This window comes from Dromiciops gliroides, chromosome 2 (genome assembly GCF_019393635.1).
Source record: "Dromiciops gliroides isolate mDroGli1 chromosome 2, mDroGli1.pri, whole genome shotgun sequence".
In the NCBI taxonomy this organism is placed as follows: domain Eukaryota; kingdom Metazoa; phylum Chordata; class Mammalia; order Microbiotheria; family Microbiotheriidae; genus Dromiciops; species Dromiciops gliroides.
In genome coordinates this window covers 424005994-424026694 of record NC_057862.1, presented here as the reverse complement: position 1 = coordinate 424026694, position 20701 = coordinate 424005994, and the positions used below count along the sequence as shown (strand labels likewise).

The window sequence follows — 20701 nt, the reverse complement described above, 5'->3', positions numbered from 1 at the left end:
TTGATTAATTTATAGCCTTTATGTTCATTTACTCCTGCTGTAGCATAGATCTTTTCTATCTTTCCTTTCATCCCTATTTTTTGAAATCTGATTAATTCCTTTAGGACTTCAGGTGATGAGGTTGGTTAAAGAAACAAAACCCACAAGCTATTAATGTAGTTTGCTTATGATCACTATAGGGAGATTCCCTGTTACAATTAGTACACATAATAAAGAAAATAGTGGGAATGGGAAATATGATTCTTGTGAGTAAAAAACCAAAATGTTCAGAAGATTATTCAGCATTGTTAAAGGATTCTATTTCTTAAGGAACATGCTGATCCAAAGTGTAATAGAAAGACGTATGATCGTCATAAATAGGCTATAGCTTATTACCACTAATGATTTATATGCAAGAAGTCATGTGGGTATAAGTTATAATCAGCTTCTCAATAATTACATTCTTTAGCTTGTTCTCCCACACAGGTTTTTCCTCAGGGCACTGCAAAATTTGAATTGTTCCTAACTAAGTACAACAAAAGAGAAAAGGGCTCAGAGCTTCCATGAAAACACTTAGGCTAAAATAATACAGAATATGGGACAAGCTTTATTTGGCCCAACATTTTAAAAAAAGTCAAAGCATAAAGAACTCATACGCAGGCCCCCAAAAAGTAAAGACATTGCAATGTCCATCTCATATAACAGGCATCTCCCCAAGGAGGTTACAGTCCTTCTGATTTATGATACTACTACCACCACCACCAACACCACCAACAACCACCATGAGGGAAAAGAACTATAGGCTGCTAAAGAGTAAGCAACCTATGGTGAAGATCCACTCTAAACATTAATTCTTGCTCCAATCTCCTTTTAAAAGTTAAAGTTCAAGGGTATAATAGCTCAAATACACATCAGTGGGAATATGATTAAATAATTTCTTGGTTTTACCCCTTGATATCAGAGGGTAATTTTCAAGAAAGTATCTCAAAATCAACTGCTACATAAATGTGAACCATCATCATCATTATTATGTCTCCAATGACATCCTATTCTACTGCCTCATCATGGCATGGAACAGATCCTAAGTTTTTGAAGGTATACCAGCTAAGTACAAATTCTGTTCAATCTTACTGAGGTGAACAAACTTCAAGTATAGACATAGTAAGGCCCATGTTCTCACTAAGCAAAGAACAAACCAAATAAGAATACTCATACTAATAAAATACCTCATACATTAAAAAAAAAAAAACAACAAAACCAAGAATACTCATACTTCTCTAACTGATAGATAAATGGTCAAAGGATACAAACGGGCAGTTTTCAGAAGAAGAAATCAAAGCTATATATAGTCATATAAAAAAAAGTGTTCTTAATCATGAGTAATTAGAGAAATACAAATTAAAACAACTTTGATCACCTCACACCTCTCAGATTGGCTAACATGACAGAAAAGGAAAATGATAAATGCTGGAGGGAATGTGAAAAAATAGGGCCACAAATGCACTGTTGGGAGAGTTCAGAACTAGTCCAACCAGTCTAGAGAATAATATGGAACTATGCCCAAAGGGCTATAAAACTGTGTATGCGCTTTGATACCACTACCAGATATGTATCTCAAAGAGAGCAAAAAAAAAGGATACATAAGTACAAAAGTATTTATACCAGCTCTTTTTGTAGTGGCAAAGAATTAGAAATTGAGAGGATGCTCATCAATTGGGGAATGGCTGAACAAATTATAATGTATAATTGTGATAGAATATTATTATGCTATAAGAAATGATATGGGGCGATAGTTTCAGAAAAACCTGGGAAGACCTATATGAACTGATGCAGAGTGAGGTGAGCAGAACCAGGAGATCATTATACACAGTAACAGCAATATTGTAATAATGATCAACTGTGAAAGACTTAGCCATTCTGATCAATATAATGATCAAAGACAATTTCAAAGGACTCATGATGAAAAATACTATCCACCTCCAGAAAGAGAACTGATGAACTCTGAGTACAAATTGAAATATAATTTTTTCACATTCTTTATTTTTCTTGCTTTTGTTTCAAAATGAATAATATAGAAATACATTTTGCATGATTTCACACATATGGTTGATATCATGTTGTTTGTCTACTCAATGGATGGGGAAGGGACCAAAGAGAGAGAGAGAGAGAGAGAGAGAGAGAGAGCGAGAGAGAGAGAGCGAGAGAGAGAGAATTTGGAACTTAAAAAAAATTTTTTTAATGTATGTTAAAAATAAATAATAACAAATTTTATTTTTAAAAGGAGTGCTCAGATAAAATAATGGATTGTTTAAAATATCACAAGTATTATTTTCAAAGTTATTATGTATACTTATGTTAAGACATCCTATCTACTATATAATCAAAATAACAAGCAATGCTGTGACTCAGATAAACAAAAGGTGACTATATCCCTAGAGTGAGACCTTTAATGCCGATAACTCCCTGTGTAGTATGAGACTGGGGAGAGGAGGAAGAGGGAAAACAAGAAAGAAAAAAAAGGAAGGTAATTAGAGTGAAGAATTCAAATTAAGAAGAGGATTGAGTCTAAAAAGACACCAGACTTATAGGCCATCTATGAGAAATAAAATTTTTCTTGGTTTGAGAGAAAGAATACAGGGAAATTCCTCTAAGCTATTAAGTAATTCTACAAAAATATGATATTGGAAAAACAATTTACAGGAGGAAATTAGCTCCATAAGAATACTGTCATGGGGGCAGCTAGATGGCATAGTGGATAAAGTACAGGCCCTGGATTCAGGAGTACCTGAGTTCAAATCCAGCCTCAGACATTTCACACTTACTAGCTGTGTGACCCTGGGCAAGTCACTTAACGCTCATTTCCCTGCCCCCCCCCCCAAAAAGAATACTGTCATAAATAGGGTAGTGCCCAAGTAATGTTAGAGTGGGTTGATATGATGTTGTGAAGGGATTTTATTATAATGTATTAATGAAATTATTAGAATATAATGCTGACTGGGGCCTAATTATGCAGGCCATACCTAAAAATAGGTCTTGGGGAATAAAGTAACAAGAATCCTGGAATGAGAAAAAAGTAAGCTAAGGTGGGGTAGGATAGGAGTATGCCAAGAAGCTATCACACAAAAATACAGGCTATTTGCCAAGACTAAACAATAATTCATGTGGAAAAAGTTTGAGGGTTTTAGTTGACTGAAAACTCAAGAGCATGATATCATAACAAAAAGATAAGAACATCTTAAGCCACCTTTAAGAGAAGGTATAGGAGGGGCAGCTAGGTGGTGCAGTGGATAAAGCACCAGCCCTGGATTCAGGAAGATCTGAGTTCAAATCCAGCCTAAGACACTTGAGACTTACTAGCTGTGTGACCCTGAGCAAGTCAGTTAACCCTCATTACCCTGCGCCCCCCCCCCCCAAAAAGAGAGGTATAGGATTCAAAATAAGGGAAGTAATAATTCACTGTATTCTTCCCTGGTAAGAGGCAACCAAGTAACACAGTGGATAGAGTGTTGACCCGGAGTCAGGAAAACCTGAGTTCAAATCTGGACTCAAATGTTTACTAATTGTATAACTCAGGGCAAGTCACTTAACCTGGGTCTGCTTCTGTTTCCTTGTCTATAAAATGAAGACAATAATAGTACCTATTTCCTAGGGTTGCTGTAAGGATAAAATGAGATTATATTTGTAAAGTGCTTTGCAAACCTTAAAGCACTATATAAATGCTAGTTCTAGAGAGGAAAAAATAATACATCTAAAGCAGTATGTTATTGTGAAGAACAACACATCTAGATCTAGAGACAAAGGACCTGGATTAAAATCCCACCTCTTAAACTACTTGTATGACCTTGGACAAATCATTTAACCTCTTTGGGCTTCAGCTTTCTCATTTGTAAAATTGAGGATTTCAAGTTTATCTGTCAGATCTATGAATAAGGAAAAAATTTAGGCCCAAAGAAAATATAGAGAGCATCACAAAATGTAAAATACATAATTTTGATAATATAAAATTAAAAGGTTTTGCACAGACAAAACCAGTACAACCAAAATTATAAGGAAAGCAGAAAACTGGGGGAGGGGGACAGATATTTGCAAAAAGTATCTCTGATACAGGCTTTATTTCTCAAATATATAGAGAACTGAGTCAAATTTATAAAAATACAAATCATTCCCTAATTGATAAATAACCAAATGATATGAACGGGCAGTTTTCAGATAAAAAAATCAAAGCTATCTATAGTAATATGAAAAAAATGCTCTAAATCACTATTAATGAGAGAAATGCAAATTAAAACAACTCTATCAGAGTAACTAATATGACAAAAAAAGGAAAATTATGGCTGTTGGAGATGTGGGAATACTGGGACGCTAATGCACTGCTGGTGGAGTTGTGAACTAATTCAACCATTCGAGAGAGCAATTTGGAATTATGACCCTAAAGGGCTATAATACTGTGCATACCCTAATGATGTAGGAGGCAAAAAAGGGGTTAACAGAAAAACTTAAGACCCAAGCTCTAATTCAGATATGAGCTCTAAGAGGGATTCAGACCCCAGTTAATGGATAACTTACAAGTCAGGATGCTAAGTTCTCTTACCCACAGTAATCAGTACTCATAATGGGAACAGAAGGAGCTAGGCCATGAAGGCCTAAGACTATAACAATGATACACTGACAGGCTACAGAAACTCTGACTAGGAATAAATGATAAATGAAGATGTTTTGAAACTAAGCATGGGAACCAGAAAGAAACATGCGCAGAAAAGGCCAAATTTGTCCCCAGATTCACCTTATGACATGTAAACCCCAAAAACACACCTCCAAAGAAAAAGGTACCTACCTCAGGGGTTGGCTTAAGACCCCAAGAACTCCAAATTAGGACAGGCCCTCCCCTGTACCTCCCTAAGGTGGAGATTATTATAATGAGACTGATAATCAATTTATCCATACTATAAATATAACTGTCTTTCCTTACCTTATTGGAGAGATATCTTTCCACTTTTCTGGTTCTCTCCCTGTGGTCACTCACAGTATTGCAATAAAACTTGGGAAACTGAGTCACTGAGTCTTGTAATTCTTTTGGGATGACTCATGATCAATTTGACCCTTAATTTCAGCCCACATCACTTTGATCCAGCAATACCACTGCTAGGTTTATATTCCAAAGACATTCCAAAAAAAGATAAAAAGACCTATTTGTACAAAAATATTTATAACAAACAGATCTTTTTGTGGTGGCTAAGAATTGAAAATCAAAGGAATGCCCATTGATTGGGGAATGGCTAAACAAGCTGTGGTATACGATGGTGATGGAATATTAATGTACTATAAGAAATGGCAAGCAGGATGATTTCAGAAAGGCCTGGAAAGAATTGCATGGACTGATGTATACTGAACTGAGCAGAACCAGGAGAACGTTGTACACAGTGACAGCAATATTGTTTGATGAAGAACTGTGAATGACCCCCAATTGATAAATGGTCAAAGGATATGAACAGGCAGTTTTCAGACAAAGAAATCAAAGCTATCTATAATTATACGAAAAATGCTCTCAATTTCTATTTGGGGGTGGGGTGAGGCAATTGGAGTTAAGTGACTTGCCCAGGGTCACACAGCTAGTAAGTGTCAAGTGTCTGAGGCCGGATTTGAACTCAGGTCCTTCTCAATCCAGGGCCAGTGCACTCCACTGCACCACCTAGCTGCCCCTCTAAATCACTATTAATCAGAGAAATTCAAATTAAAACAACTCTGAGGTATCACCTCACACCTATCAGAGTGACAAATATAACAAAAATGGAAAATACTGGATGTTGGAGGGGATGTGGGAAAGCTGGGACGCTAATGCACTGCTGGTGGAGTTGTGAACTAATCCAACCATTCTGGAGAGCAATTTGGAATTATGCCTAAAGGGCTATAAAACTGTGTATACCCTTTGATCCAGCAATACCACTGCTAGGTTTATGTTCCAAAGACATTACAAAAAAAAGAGAAAAAGCCCTATTGTACAAAAATATTTATAACAGCTCTTTTTGTAGTGGCTAAGAATTAGAAATCAAAGGAATGCCCAGCAATTGCCCAGCAATATTGTTTGATGAAGAAGTGTGAATGACTTGATTATTCTCAACAATACAATGATCCAAGACAATCCCAAAGGACTATTAATGAAACATACTATCTACCTCCAAAGAAAGAACTAATATTGATGGAACAGACTGAAGCATGCTATTTTTCACTTTCTTTCAACTTTTTCTTTTAATCAAGTTTTCTTATAACAAAAAGGTTCTCCATCTTTTTGATCACATGATCCCCAAATCCTCAATATATTTATTATATAAATGCGTAGTCTCTTCTTCTTATTCTGGGAAGATCTTAACCACTACAAATTATAAACTATACACCTTCAGATTGTAGAAAAACATTGCTCATAGCCAGCTCCTGGGATTCATGAGGGGAATGGATATTTCAGTCTATCAGGGAGATCAGATTTACACTCAAAGATGACTTTTTTTTAAAAGTGATATGCTTGGGGGCAGCTAGGTGGTGCAGTAGATAGAGCACCGGCCCTGGAGTCAGGAGTACCTGAGTTCAAATCCGGCCTCAGACACTTAACACACACTAGCTGTGTGACCCTGGGCAAGTCACTTAATCCCAATTGCCTCACTAAAAAAAAAAAATAAATAAATAAATAATATGCTTAATTAGAGAGGGGGAAAGTAGAGGTGAAAAATCAGGACAGGACCAAAAATGAAGGCCTACAGTCCACTGAATAAGCCATGACTAGCTCTGACTAGTACCAAAACTACAGTAATAAACAAAAAAATGTCTTTATGGTAGAACTTTGATAGGTGAAGCTAATGGCAGTTTTTTGTCTCTTCACTTTGGGAACTGTAACCTACTTTGAAAAATGATAGTTACCATTAGTCACCTATTTGTGATTCATTAATGTTAACATTTCAATTTGAATTTGAAAAAAAATTAACTTATAATTTTTAACAACAGTACGTTGCACATGAAAGGTGCTACAAAGATATTTGTTGAATAAAAGAGTATAAATTTCTAACACCTTTTGATAGCCTAAATTAAGATTACATTCTAAAATTTCATTGCAATTTTACTGAGCTAAAAAAAAAGTAAAAGGAAGTATTCGTTATTTTAAGGTTTTATACTTTGAGGCATAGGCTTAATATCAATAAACCCTAAAATGTTATGTATTTTGTTCTTTTAGTCTTTAGTATACTTCTTAATGCAAATGCATTAGCATAATCCAATTAACAAAACCCAACAAGCTTCCAACGGGCAAACTTTTATTATTTTCAGTCTTCTGGTTTAGGGTAATTCCTAATTATCCATTCACTACTTTTTTTGTTTTTGTTTTCAGGGGCAATGAGGGTTAAGTGACTTGCCCAGGGTCACACAGCTAGTAAGTGTCAAGCATCTGAGGCTGGATTTGAACTCAGGTCCTCCTGAATCCAGGGCCAGTGCTTTATCTACTGCGCCATCTAGCTGCCCCTGGACATTCACTATTAAAATAAGATGTAGTAAAACTCTATGAAAAGTCAGTTTACAGAATCAATTTATAAAAAAAAAAAAAAAAGGAAAGATATGAAGAAAAAAGGGGGGAGAAAAAGAGAATCTAATTCTGCTTCACAACACAGAGACAAAATAAGCAGTTACTTTATTTGCCCAACTTTTCAACAGCTTAAATGAAAATTTCAGAAGTGATTTTCTATACCATCATATTGGTTTTACCATAAAATGCACAACTTAACTCCAGAAAATAACTAGTCTAGCCTAACATTAAGGATTATTGATATAAATCTATACAGTTAGTAATCTGAACGATATTTCTACTTTGTAAATTCTACCTAAATTTTGCTAACTGATCTTAAGGCAACAGATATTCAGTCCATCGCTAAGTTCCTACTTGAAGCCTTTCTAACTTTGTAGGACCTGCCAGAGCTGGCATGTGTCTAGCATGTCTTCAAGCTCTTCCAGACAACTATACTTTCTGGTGTTTTGGATTTTGGTTTTTTGGGGCGGAGCAATGGGGGTTAAGTGACTTGCCCAGGGTCACACAGCTAGTAAGTCTCAAGTGTCTGAGGTTGGATTTGAACTCAGGTCCTCCTGAATCCAGGGCCGGTGCTTTATCCACTGCGCCACCTAGCTGCCCCCTATAACTATACTTTCTAAAGACCAACTACTAATTATGAACCACAGAGAGGTTTTAATCCACCTTAGTGGAGGGAGTATCAATGAAATCACAGATCCTTCAACTATTGGTGTTCAGATGTCTCTGTGTGTGCCTCTTATATTTACATGTTGGGGTATAGGAGGAGGGGGATCCCCCACAGGGTTGATCACAGCACTCTGCACATAGGAGGCCCTTAAATGCATTTAGTGAAATGAATATGATTCTCAAGCTTTTGAAAACAGTGATTTACAGAGCTACTGCCTTCTGCAATTCAAATCCAGTCGAAATCTTGGCACAAGGGGAATGGAAGTTTTGATTAAAGAAGTGATGAAATTGTATTTGTCATAGTGAACTGGCCTTCTAGTGATGCTTAGAGATGATTTGAAGGAAGAATCAAAAACTGACTGTGCAAATAACAGAGGATTTGCAGAGTGCAATACTGTACTATGAACAGGTAAGAGAGGACAATGTTTGAAAAATAGAACTGTCATGACTTTGAAACAGCTAAGGTAGATAATATTAAAAAAAAGAAATGGTTGGAATAACCCTAAATAAAAAAAAAAAAAGAATAGTTCCACTAATGCCAAAAAGTAAAACTCCTTCTAACAATGAAGGTCTCCATCCTTTTCTGCAGGTCAGAGTCTTTAAAAGTTGCCTAGAACATTGAGCTGAGTGACCTATCCAGGATGATATAAACAGGATATGTCAGAGACAGGCCTTGAAGCCAGGTCTTCCAACATTTGAATCCAGTTCTCTATGTAGTACACTATGTTCTCTGTAAGGTGAGAGGAAAAACTGTGTACCAAATATTTAAGATAAGGTATTATATTCCAAGGTATATACAAATTAAGATAAATGTATAAAAACAAAAATCATTCCCTGATGGATAAGTGGTCAAGAGATATAACTAGTAGTTCTCAAAAGAACTACAAACTATAAATAACCATATGAAAGACTGTTACAAATCATTAATAATCTGAGATTTTACCTCAGTCAGAAAATTAGCAAAGATGACAAAACATAGAAATAAATCAGCATTAGAGAGGTTACAGAAAGAGAAACTAACACACTGCTGATGGAGTGAAGTTAAAAAATGGTCCACCATTGTGGAAAGCAATTAGGGATTATGCTCAAAAAGGGCCCAGAATGTCCATATCCTGTAATCCTACTATTAGACATAGAGCCCAAAAAAGTCAAAGATAGAAAAAAGTGTCCCATATACAACAAAATATACAGAGCAGTATATTTTGTGGCAGCAAAGAATTAGAAACAAGGTAGCTAACCAGTGATTAAGTAATGGGCAAACAAGTTCTGGTACATTAATACAATGAATATTACTACACTATAACAAGTGAAAAAAATGAAAACTTAACAGAAGCATGTAAAGACTTATATGAACTCACACAAAGTGAAGCAAGAAGAACAAGGGAAATAATCAATACAAAGTCTATGAAAAAACAATCATACTGACCAATCTGAAAATTCACCTCCTTGGTACAAAATAACATACATTTCCAGACATAGCCAATATGTTGTTTTATTGAATTTAACTGTTATTGAAAGGAGGGGTCAGTATGGGACAAATGAGAGGATAATGATAATACCAAAAATGAAAAGAAAGAAAATAGTATCAATGAATCATTTAAAAATAAGCATAAGAGTGGAAACGTTCAGAAGTGGATACAGATAAGCTGAGCAACTACTAAGAAAAATTTATTGTAGACTTTTAAAAGAATAAGTTGCTTGTAACAAAGATTCATGGTATTTCATAAATCATCTTTTGTGATCTTATTTATAGAAGGAAATGTCACTGTTTTTCATTTTTGTTGTTTTTAATTATAAAGAAAATTAAACAAAAGTAAATATACCTCCTTCCTTTTTTTGAGGAAGTGGAGAATACAGACATGGAACCCAATGCAGCTTTTGACACTGTTGATCATCTTCTCCTAGTACTTTCTTCTCTTGAGGTTTTCAGGACACTACTTTCCTAGTTTTCCTCATACTTTTCTAATGGTTCCTTCTCAGTCTCTTTTGCTAGATTTTCATCCAGGTAATGCTTGCTAATAGTGTGGATCTCACAGGCCTTTGTCCTAACAGTCATTTCTCTGTCTATATTGTCACTGGGGTTAATCTCATAAACTCACATGAATTGAATTACCACTCTATGTTGATGATTTTCAAATCTACTTTTTCAGCCCTAATCTTTGCTGACCTCCAGACTTGCATTTCCAACTGGATGTCCTATAGTTATCATAAACTCAACATGGCCAAAACAAAATTCATTATCTTTCCTCCCCAAACCTTCTGCTTGTCTTAACTTCTCTGTTACTGTTGAAGGTACCATTATCCTCTTTCTCACCCAGGTGAGCAAGCAAGTTGTTATTCTTGATTCTTCACTTTCTCTCCTAATGAGGGAAGAGATGCCACAATAGATTAGACAGATGGGTATCCTTTTGTTACAGTCAGAAATGCTTGGATTTTATGTTGTCTCTAGTTTCCTTGTAAAGCCTGCCAAGCAATAGTACTGGGCAAACATTCCTATCTATCAGTTCCACTTTATGTCTCCTCAAATAATTTTTGGCACAGAAGGACAGCTGATATTTGAACAAAGATAGTCAAGTCTCCTACTCATTTTCAACAAACTACAGATGATATTCTTCATTTGTTTAATGAATTGGATGTTTGGACATAAAGTCTTTAATTCAAAACTCTGGTTTATCCACTTGATGAAAAGTAAATAAGAGCTGTAAGGCATGCCAGTACCATCTTGTGGAAGGTCAGCTGTAGATAGTCCATTAAGTTTTGGTAGAACATGTTATATGGTTCTTCTGCTATCTTGGAAATGGACACATACCTACTTTGCTAGCTTTTGAACACAACGCAGAATTTTAAATAGAATTTCTCAAATGCTCCTTTGGGGTGGGGTAGAAGAGAGGGAAGCAGCAGCATGAGCTAATAATATTGGTACATTACATGATTTCTGTTATCATCATCAACATGCTGAGAATGAGAACCATAGAGTACCTACCATTGGCTTGTGCTCTAAATGAAGGGAGACAACCTTGTTAAAGGACTGACTGTAAGCTAATGGAAGTCAGTTTGGAAAACTTTTGAAAAAATTTAAGTTTCATGAAGATACAATTTTTCATGACAATAAATTATACTATCTTTTTTCCTAGATATAAATGAATACAATGAATTAAGCTTATTGTTTTGCCATAACCCATTAACATGCTCACTGCTTCTTAGGTTTACTTTCAGAGCTGAGAATAGATAATTGTCCTACTTTCCCTAACCCAGATGTTTGAAATTTGTGTTCCCTGTGTTGCTATCAGGTAGGGGCTTTGTGCCCTCACTTAAAAACACATGTGATTTAGCTTGCTGCAAAATAAATGGTTATGTGCTATAGAGAATTTTCTCACATTGAATATATGTATGTTTATATAAAAACTCATGGATCCGTGGGAAGAAATTAACAAAAATTGGAAAGAATAACAGGCACAAAAAAGCGTGGTGATTCTCATTAGTGGAGAGAGTACCCATCTAAGTAAACTCACTGGTCTTTGAAGTACCATTTTTTAAAAACTTCTTAAAATATTTTATTTGGAAAAGTATCCTGGGTCAAATTCTCCCCTTAAACATTTTTGTTGATGTGTATTTTTATCATCTTAGTATTCTAATAGAGATCTTCCATCCATAAGCAGTAAGTTATCTCTTCTAAGAAAGAATTTAAAAAGAAAAACAGTTTAGAAAAATAGCTAACACATTAACTGAGTCTGATAATTCAAGAAGGATGAAGATTGAGAAAAAGTAATTTGATTTTGCAATTAAGAGATCATTGGTAACTTTGGCTAGAGCAGTTTCAGTTGATTATTGATGTCAGAATCCAGAATATTGAGAGTTAGAAAGTAAGAAAAGTGGTAGAGGCATCTATTATAAACGGCCTTCTCAAGTTTAGCCATGGAAGAGAGGAGATTCAGCCATCAAAGGGTGAAAGCTAGCAGGGATGGATGGACCAAATGAGGGTTTTTTAAGGATGAGAAACACATCAAAATGTTTATTGGCAGTAGAGAATCGGGAAGTAGAGAGGGAGAGACCAAAGATAAGTGAGACAGTGGAGGGGAGGAAGGGGGAAATCTGCTAGAGAAGGGGATAAAATGTAGAGATAGAGGGGTTGGCTTTGGCAAGAAGGACCACATAATCCTGTGAGAGAGGGGTGAAGGCAGAAATAGTGGTAGAAGGTTATTTGGGTGATGTGAGATTAGGAGGAGGGAAGAGGCAACTCTTCATGAAAGGCCTCAATTTATTTCAATAAATTACAAAGCACATTTCATTATACTCTAGACTTTATTCTTTGATTGATGGCCCTCATACTTACTTATTTCTTCTTTAGTTTCTGTATTCCTTATGGAATTAAATCTTCTAAGGTGCCTATTTTGAGTTCACCCTTCTTTCTTAACTGTGGACTTGATTAGGATACTTCACATATTCCCCTCTATCACATTCTAATATGCCCTCTCATTCCACAGTCAAACCCCGCCCCCCAAAACCCACCACACATTGCACCTGTAGGAGGGGTGTTATGAGATTTAGTCCACTACGTTTCAAGACCTGTTCCTCCATCACTTCTTTTATTTGACTTCCACTTTTATGCTTGTGTCCTTCTATCCTTTTAGAAAGAAATTTGTTGGGCAGCTAGGTGGCACAGTGGACAGGGCAACGGCCCTGGATTCAGGAGGACCTGAGTTCAAATCCGGCCTCAGACACTTGACACTTACTAGCTATGTGACCCTAGGCAAGTCACTTAACCCTCACTGCCACACAATGCCCCCCCCAAAAAAAAACCCCAAAGCAAAACAAAAAAAGAAAAGAAAAGAAAAAGAAAGAAATTCCTTAATGGTCTTCTGCGGTTGTTTTGTTGTTAATTTCATAGTTGTCTTTCTCTTTCTTAGTTTTTGCTCTTTTTTTCCAGGGTAAATTTGCCTTCTTTGATTGCTGTATTTGTTTAACTGTCTTGTATTTCTGTTTGCAGAACAAATTACTTTGTTCAGGTCTGGTTTTCTTTGCAGGAATGCTTTGAGTGCCTCTTTTTTCTTAATGTCCATCTTTTCTCATTCATATTTTGTCTTGGGTTTTCAGCACATTACTTTGGGTTGCATCTTGGGCACCCTTGCTCTTTGGAACACCTTATTTCATTCACTCCTGCATTTTCTTGTGGGTGCAGAATAGACTTCCCTAACATTATTCAAATTTACCCTCTTTTATAATTTGAAGGTCTTTCTCCCAGTCATTTGCAGAACTTGTTAAATTGAACCACTATGTGTTGTGGAGTTTATAGCATAGGGTTTTTGTCTGTTCTGTGATACTCTTTCAATTTGTACTGTGTTCTGTTTTCTATGGAGTTTTCTTGTATTATTTCTTACATTATGGTGTTCAGGTTATTTGGCCTCTTATGTTCTTTTTAGAGACCTATATTCCTTAAGTTGTATCTATATATCTTTGTCTTCAAGATCAATATATTTTGATATTTGTCACTATGGATTCAAGTTTTTCTATTCTGCCCATTCTTTTCTTTTTTTTTTTTTTTGCGCGGGGCAATGGGGGTTAAGTGACTTGCCCAGGGTCACACAGCTAGCAAGTGTCTAAGGCCGGATTTGAACTCAGGTACTCCTGAATCCAGGGCCGGTGCTTTATCCACTGCGCCACCTAGCTGCCCCCTGCCCATTATTTTCATTGTGTAAGGAATAAATTTTACTTTCCCACTTCCTAATTCTTAAGCCATTTAAGAACATTCTGCTTTTGGTTCAATGGTCTCTTGAGAAACTACCAGGCTCCCTGCCTCATCAGGTATTGATTCATTTTCATTTGTTATATAATATTTGTAGATATCTGGTCTCATTTAGATGATCTGGAAGCCATTTTCCCTTCTGTTAATATCTTACCTTTTGGTTTATCTCCTTGTACTCAAGGACTTTGACTCAGTTTTCTTCCTCTTGAAGTCTTTGGTAATTTCAAACTTTATTCCTTATATTCTACTATTGCTTTCTGGCTTCTTCCCCTTTGATATTCCTGGGATCTGGGTCTCAGAGTTGTCTCAGATTATTCTCAAATTGGGCAACTATTTTTCACTTTAGTCTTTGCCCCAAGTAACTTCCAAAGGACAAAACTGGGTCCCTATACTTCAGGCCTGGTGAATAAATAGATATACATACATACATACATACATACATACATACATACATACATGCACACCCAGAGCAGCATTCTTTCCTAGTTCCCTCTGTTCCTCAGGTCGCTGGAAAAGTACTGTTGAAGCATAGAGCATGGCCACACTAAAAGCCAAAGCAGAGCAAGCTTCTGGGAAGGATAGGGGTATGGGAATGTTGAGTTCTGTTGCAAGTACCAGCTTGTGCAAATCTGCTCAGATGACAGTGGCTGGTAGGGAGGGGTGTGGAGTATGCACATTAGGGATTAGTCTTCTCTGTTGTTAATTCATTAGTTTGTTACCTCTTTGGGTTTCTTTGTGTCTTACACTGAGGAGACAGATGAAATTTCTTTACCTCTTGGGCATAATTCTTATTTTAGAAAGATTTGTGAGGTTGTTAGAAGAGAATGTAGCTAATCTCCTATCTTGTTGATCACATGACCCAGAAATCTCAATCATGTTTGTCAAGTCTCTTCTCAAAATGATATATTCCCATTTACCTCGAGATCCTATCACATGGTCTCAAGAGTCTTTATCATCCTTCTCCTTCTCTAGAACTGTCCAAATACAAGCTCAGTCCAATTCGTGATGAGTCTATCTGAACTGCCAGTAATAAATACATGTATACACACATATAGACACATACAAACACATGCCTTTTCATTAATATATGAAAACAGTGATGATGGTGATAATAATAGCAACTGATCTTTTATATGCTTTAAAATTTGCAAGATGCTTCATCCCAGGAGCAAGAAGAAGCCCCTAATGCAAGGTTCTTAACCTGTGGTTGGACTCCAAGACATCTGTGTATTTATTTCAAGGGATCTTTGAAATTGGATGGGGATGGGGATGGGGCAGCTAGGTGGCACAGTGGATAGAGAACTGGCCCTGGAGCCAGGAGGACTTGACTTCAAACCTGGTCTCAGACACTTGACACTTACTAGCTGTGTGACCCTGGGCAAGTCACTTAACCCCAATTGCCTCACCAAAAAAAACAAACAAAAAAAACCAACGAAATTGGATGGGGAAAAAATTACAACTCTATTTTCACTAGCCTCTAACTGAAATTTATCATTTCCTTCAATTATTTAAAAACATTATCCTCAAAAGGGATCTATAGGGTTTGCCAAACTACCAAAGGAGTCTGTGACACAAAAACAGGTTAAGAACACTTGCACTAATAAAAACAACTCTGAGGTACCACCTGACACCTATCAGATTGGCTAAAATGACAAAAAAGGAAAATAATAAATGTTGGAGAAGCTGTGGGAAAATTGGAACACTAATCCATTGTTGGTGGAGCTGTGAACTGATCCAACCATCCTGGAGAGCAATTTGGAATTATGCCCAAAGGGCAATAAAGCTGTGCATACCCTTTGACCCAGCAATATCACTTTTGGGTCTTTTTCCCAAAGAAATCATGGAAAGGGGAAAGGGACCCACATGTACAAAAATATTTATAGCTGCACTTTACGTGGTGGCAAGGAATTGGAAGTTGAGGGGGTGCCCATCAATTGGGGAATGGCTGGACAAGTTGTGATATATGAATACAATGGAATACTATTGTGCTGTAAGAAATGATGAGCAGGAGGAGTTCAGAGAAACCTGGAGGGTCTTATGTGAGCTGATGATGAGGGAGATGAGCAGAACCAGAAGAACATTGTACACAGTATCATCAACACTGAGTGTTGATCTACTGTGATGGACTATATTCTTCTCACCAATGCAATGGTACAGAAGAGGATCTCCAAATCCAAAAAAAAAAAAAAAAAGAACTGCGGAATATAGATGCTGAATGAACCATACTATTTCTTTTGTTTTTGATGCTGTTGTTTTTTTCTATTTTGAGGTTTTTCATCATTGTTCTGATTTTTTCTCTTATAACATGACTAATGCAGAAATAGGATTAATGTTATTATGTGTGTGTATGTATATATATATAACCTATATCAGATTACCTGCTGTCTAGGGGAGGGGGGAGGAAGGGAGAAAAATCTGAAATTGTAAAGCTTGTATAAACAAAAGTTGAGAACTATCTTTACATGTAACGGAAAAAAATAAAATACTTTATTAATTAGAAAAAAGAACACTTGCACTAAAATTTCTTGAAAGGGATTAACAAGGTCAGGTTTGTGCTTTAAGAATATCAACATAGCAGCTGTGTGGGGGATGGATTAGAGGAGGCAATGGCTGGAATGAGGGAGACCATTTAGGAGGCAATTGCAATACTCCCAATGAAAGGTCATGAATGACTGAAGTAGGGTGGTGGGAGTATGAGTAGAGAAAAAAGGAGATGGCTGGAGATGTTGTAAAGGTAGAATCAACAAGACTTGGGTAAATGATGGAGAGTTAAGGGAATATGAAAAGTAAAGGATGACTCCAAGGTTGTGAAGCAGGACAGTTGTGTTGTGAGAATCACTATCTATCAGGGTCTTCCCCATCATGTAGTTTAGGGACTTTTTTCTTAAACAATAACTATGTTGTCCCCAACACTCAACTGATCCAGGGAGTGAAGGCTCAAGCTTCCTAGCTTTTGACAGTTTCCTGGTGGCCTCAATCCATGTTGATATAACTTCCTGTTCACCTTTAGACTTGATGGATAGACGAATTTATAAGATAAAGCTATTTGACTCTATACACCCTGGTCAAGTAAGGTAAAATTACTTGGAAGTAAAGAACTACCAATATTGGTCATTCAAATATAAAAATCTATGAGCTTATCAAAAATATCACCATAAATGCTACAACACCCTGCCAAGATGCATGAACATAAAAATTTTCATTAATAAAAATATGCATGTATTTGTATATGTACACCCATATATACACACATATTGTTGCTATTGTTGTTGAGTCCTTTCAGTTGTGTGATTCTTCGTGACCCCCCATTTGGAGTTTTCTTGGCAAAGATCCTAGAATTTGCCATTTTCTTCTCCAGCTCATTTTACAGATGAGGAACCAAGGCACAGCACTATGTGATTTGCCTGGGATCACACGGCTAGTAAGTATCTAAGGCCAGATTTGACTCACAAAGATGAGTCTTTCTGACTCTAGGCCCAGAGCCCTATCCATTGTACCACCCAGCTGCTACAGGCTCACGCAGCTAATATGTGTCTGAGGTCACATTTTAACTCAGTTTCTCCTAACTCCAGGTCCAACACTCTACCTACTGTGCCACATAGCTGCCCCTAACATACACATATGTGTTTGTATATGTGTCTCTCTACCCCTAGCCAATCAGCTGATAAATCTTGTTGATTTCATCCCTCACAACAATCTCCTTTTCTACTCACACAGCCACTGACCCAGTTCAGGTATTCATCACCTCTTGTCTAGAGCAGGGCTTCTTAAACTTTTTCCACTCGTGACCCCTTTTTGCCCAATACATTTTTATGTGACGCCAAGTATACAGGTGTAGAAAATAGTTATACATAACCTTTTAGTGTGGCCAAAATTTTTCACAACCCTCACATTCAATTCCACAATCCCATATGGGATTGTAACCCACAGTTTAAGCAGCTTTGGCCTAAAGAATTATAAAATCCTAATTGGTATCCTTATCTCCATCCTACACATAGCTGACAAACTGATATGTGTATATATCTTACCAGTATTTCAATAACTGAATGGAAAAGTTAAGAGTTAAATCAGAAATTTACCTTGAACAAACTTAATCATCATTATCATACATATAATCTCATGATTATCTTTGTGGAGAAGAGTTTCTCAAAAATACAACAAAGGCCATAAAAAATAAACCCCAAATCAGCTGTAAGTCAAATTCTCTCCTGACTTCTCTTCCTCTAACATTTGCACCATCAAACAATGGTTAAAGAACATCCAAAATTTAGATAATACTTTGCTTCCTTACCAATCACCATCCTGGAGCCCCTGAAAACCAAGGAAGCATTCCTAACACATGTCAGAGAAGAGACTTTTCCTGTACAAAAGAGGAAAGTCAGGAAGTCATTTTGAGGGATTTGCTACCTCACTACTTCTGGATTTGAAACAGCACCCCTCCTACCTCCAATACACATAAGATCCTAGTTGGCAGTTCACAATATCTTTTAATAAGCATAGCTGATACAGAGTGTTGGACTTGGAGACAAGAAAACCTCATTTCCAACCCTACCTCTGACATTTACCAACTGTGTGACCCTGGGCAAGTTTTTGAACAACTCTGAGCCTTAGTTTCTTCACCTGTAAGAAGAGAGTGTTAGATGTTCTCTAAGGTGATTCCAAGCTCCAAATCCATGGCCCTATCTTGTGATTTCACTTGGACACATACTTGCTATACACAGGTTTTCTCTTTCTGTTCATTAATTTTAGAAATTTTTGGTACATTCAGGTCCACAAAGATTCAATGCTACAGAATATTTGGGATCATTTGCAATTCACAGTAAAGAATTAAGAATTCACTGACCTTAACCCATTGAATAGCTGCTTAGATTTATCCAGTAGGTAACAAAAATCAGTGACTGTTTTTCTCTCTCCCTGTGGGATATCATCTTCAGCTCCTCCAGAGGACATGATTTCTTTAAGAGCAAATTCAGTCCTATATATGTTAAAAGAAAAAAAGCTTATGTCTATATGTACATTAGGTAAAGGCAAAAAGATTAGACTTTACTGTTCCAATTATTTGTTCAACTTTTTCTTTAAAAAAAAAAAAAACCACCCACAGATTTGTCACCATCAGGTCATTTAAACTAAACAAGCTCAAAAAAGGTCAGAAGACTACCAATTCAACTTAACCGTACCAGTTAAATAAAGAATATTCTCAAAAATCACAACCATAGAACTAAAGTCTTAGGCTGTTATTTCATCATGATGTGACTATAGCCTAAAAACTATACTAGCCTAGCACAAACTCTGGCAAATAGAACCAAGATCAGTACCTTATATGTAATAAGTGTTCAGTTAATGTTTACTAAACTGAACTGAATTAGTTAAAAGAATATGAATCATTATTTAAGAAATAGAATGGATAAGATTCCAAGGGCTCATTACGAGAAACTTGGATATCAGGCAATATTTGAGGGGCCACAGCAACTCACAAAACTATTTAGGGTATCAGTGATATAATCTGCATCAGTGCAAGGAATATCTTCTGATGTTTAAAAAACCAAAATACTATTACAGAAGATGTTTGGTCAACTACAAAATAATTCACCTTGAAAAAGACAATATAAAATAATAATGGTAGCTCACAGTTGATAGTATAATAGCATATAGTTTATAAAACATTTTCTTTACAAGAAACCTGTGAAGGGGCCAGCTAGGTGGTGCAGTGGATAAAGCACCAGCCCTGGATGCAGGAAGACCTGAGTTCAAATCCGACCTCAGACACTTGACACTTACTAACTGTGTGACCCTTGGCAAGTCACTTAACTCCCATTGCCCCACCAAAAAAAAAAAAGAAAGAAAGAAAGAAACCTGTGAAGACAGTATGCATATATTATCTACATTTGAAATATGAGGAAATTGAGGGTCTAAAAATATAAGTGATTTTCCATAATTTCAAGTTTAATAATAGTAAGTGGCAGAAACAGAACTTAAGCAAATGTCTTATGACTCCAAATCCAGTGTCCCTTCTACTCTATCTGGATGCTTCCCGATAATTACTCACTTGAAAACTTTTGTTGCATATAATATTATAGGAATAGCAGAATGAAGACAAAGTTGCATTAAGTAAAATCACAATATTAGTTAATACTTTTACAAAACTTATACCAATAATGATAGCATTTTATATGTATGCGGTCTCTGAAGAAACAGATGGATAGCTCCTAACAGTACTTAGATTATTTTTCTTTTTTCTTAAGTATACTTTTTGTTAATATATTTTGTTTTTACGATTCCCATGGCACCCCATTCTTCCTTTTTCTAGAAAAGGGAGTATGTTTCTTTCTAGGCTCTTGGGTCAGCTCACTTCATTTTGCATTAGTTAATACATTCTTCCATGCTTCTCTGTACTAATCATTCCTTACAGCAGAGTAATCTTACATTCTTCTATATACAATTTTGCATACAAAATATTTGTATACAATTTTGAATACAAAATACTAATATTTTCTTTGGCCACTCCCTGATTAATGGGCATTTATTTTCACTTATTTGCTACAATAAAAAGTGCTGCTAAAAATAATTTGGGTTATATGAGACATTTCTTTTTATCATTAACCTCCTTGGAGTACAAGCCTAGCAATGGAATCTTTGAGTCAAAGGGTTATGGATATTTTAGTCAATTTATTTGGATAATTCTAATTTGTTTTCTAAAATGGTTGTACCAATTTATAATTCTATGCAGGAAAAAAATTTAGAATATCAAG

At 36.2% G+C, this 20701-nt stretch overlaps 1 protein-coding gene across 2 annotated transcripts in view; it reads right to left on the bottom strand.

Annotated features, from left to right (window-relative positions):
* The window catches only part of SCAI (suppressor of cancer cell invasion), a 191930-nt gene that overhangs the window by 77507 nt on the left and 93722 nt on the right, over window positions 1-20701 (bottom strand). For both annotated transcript variants that reach the window (XM_043985115.1, XM_043985116.1), the window contains exon 3: window positions 18796-18927. In XM_043985115.1, the coding sequence (XP_043841050.1) occupies window positions 18796-18927 (132 nt within the window). The remainder of the gene's footprint in view (window positions 1-18795; window positions 18928-20701) is intronic.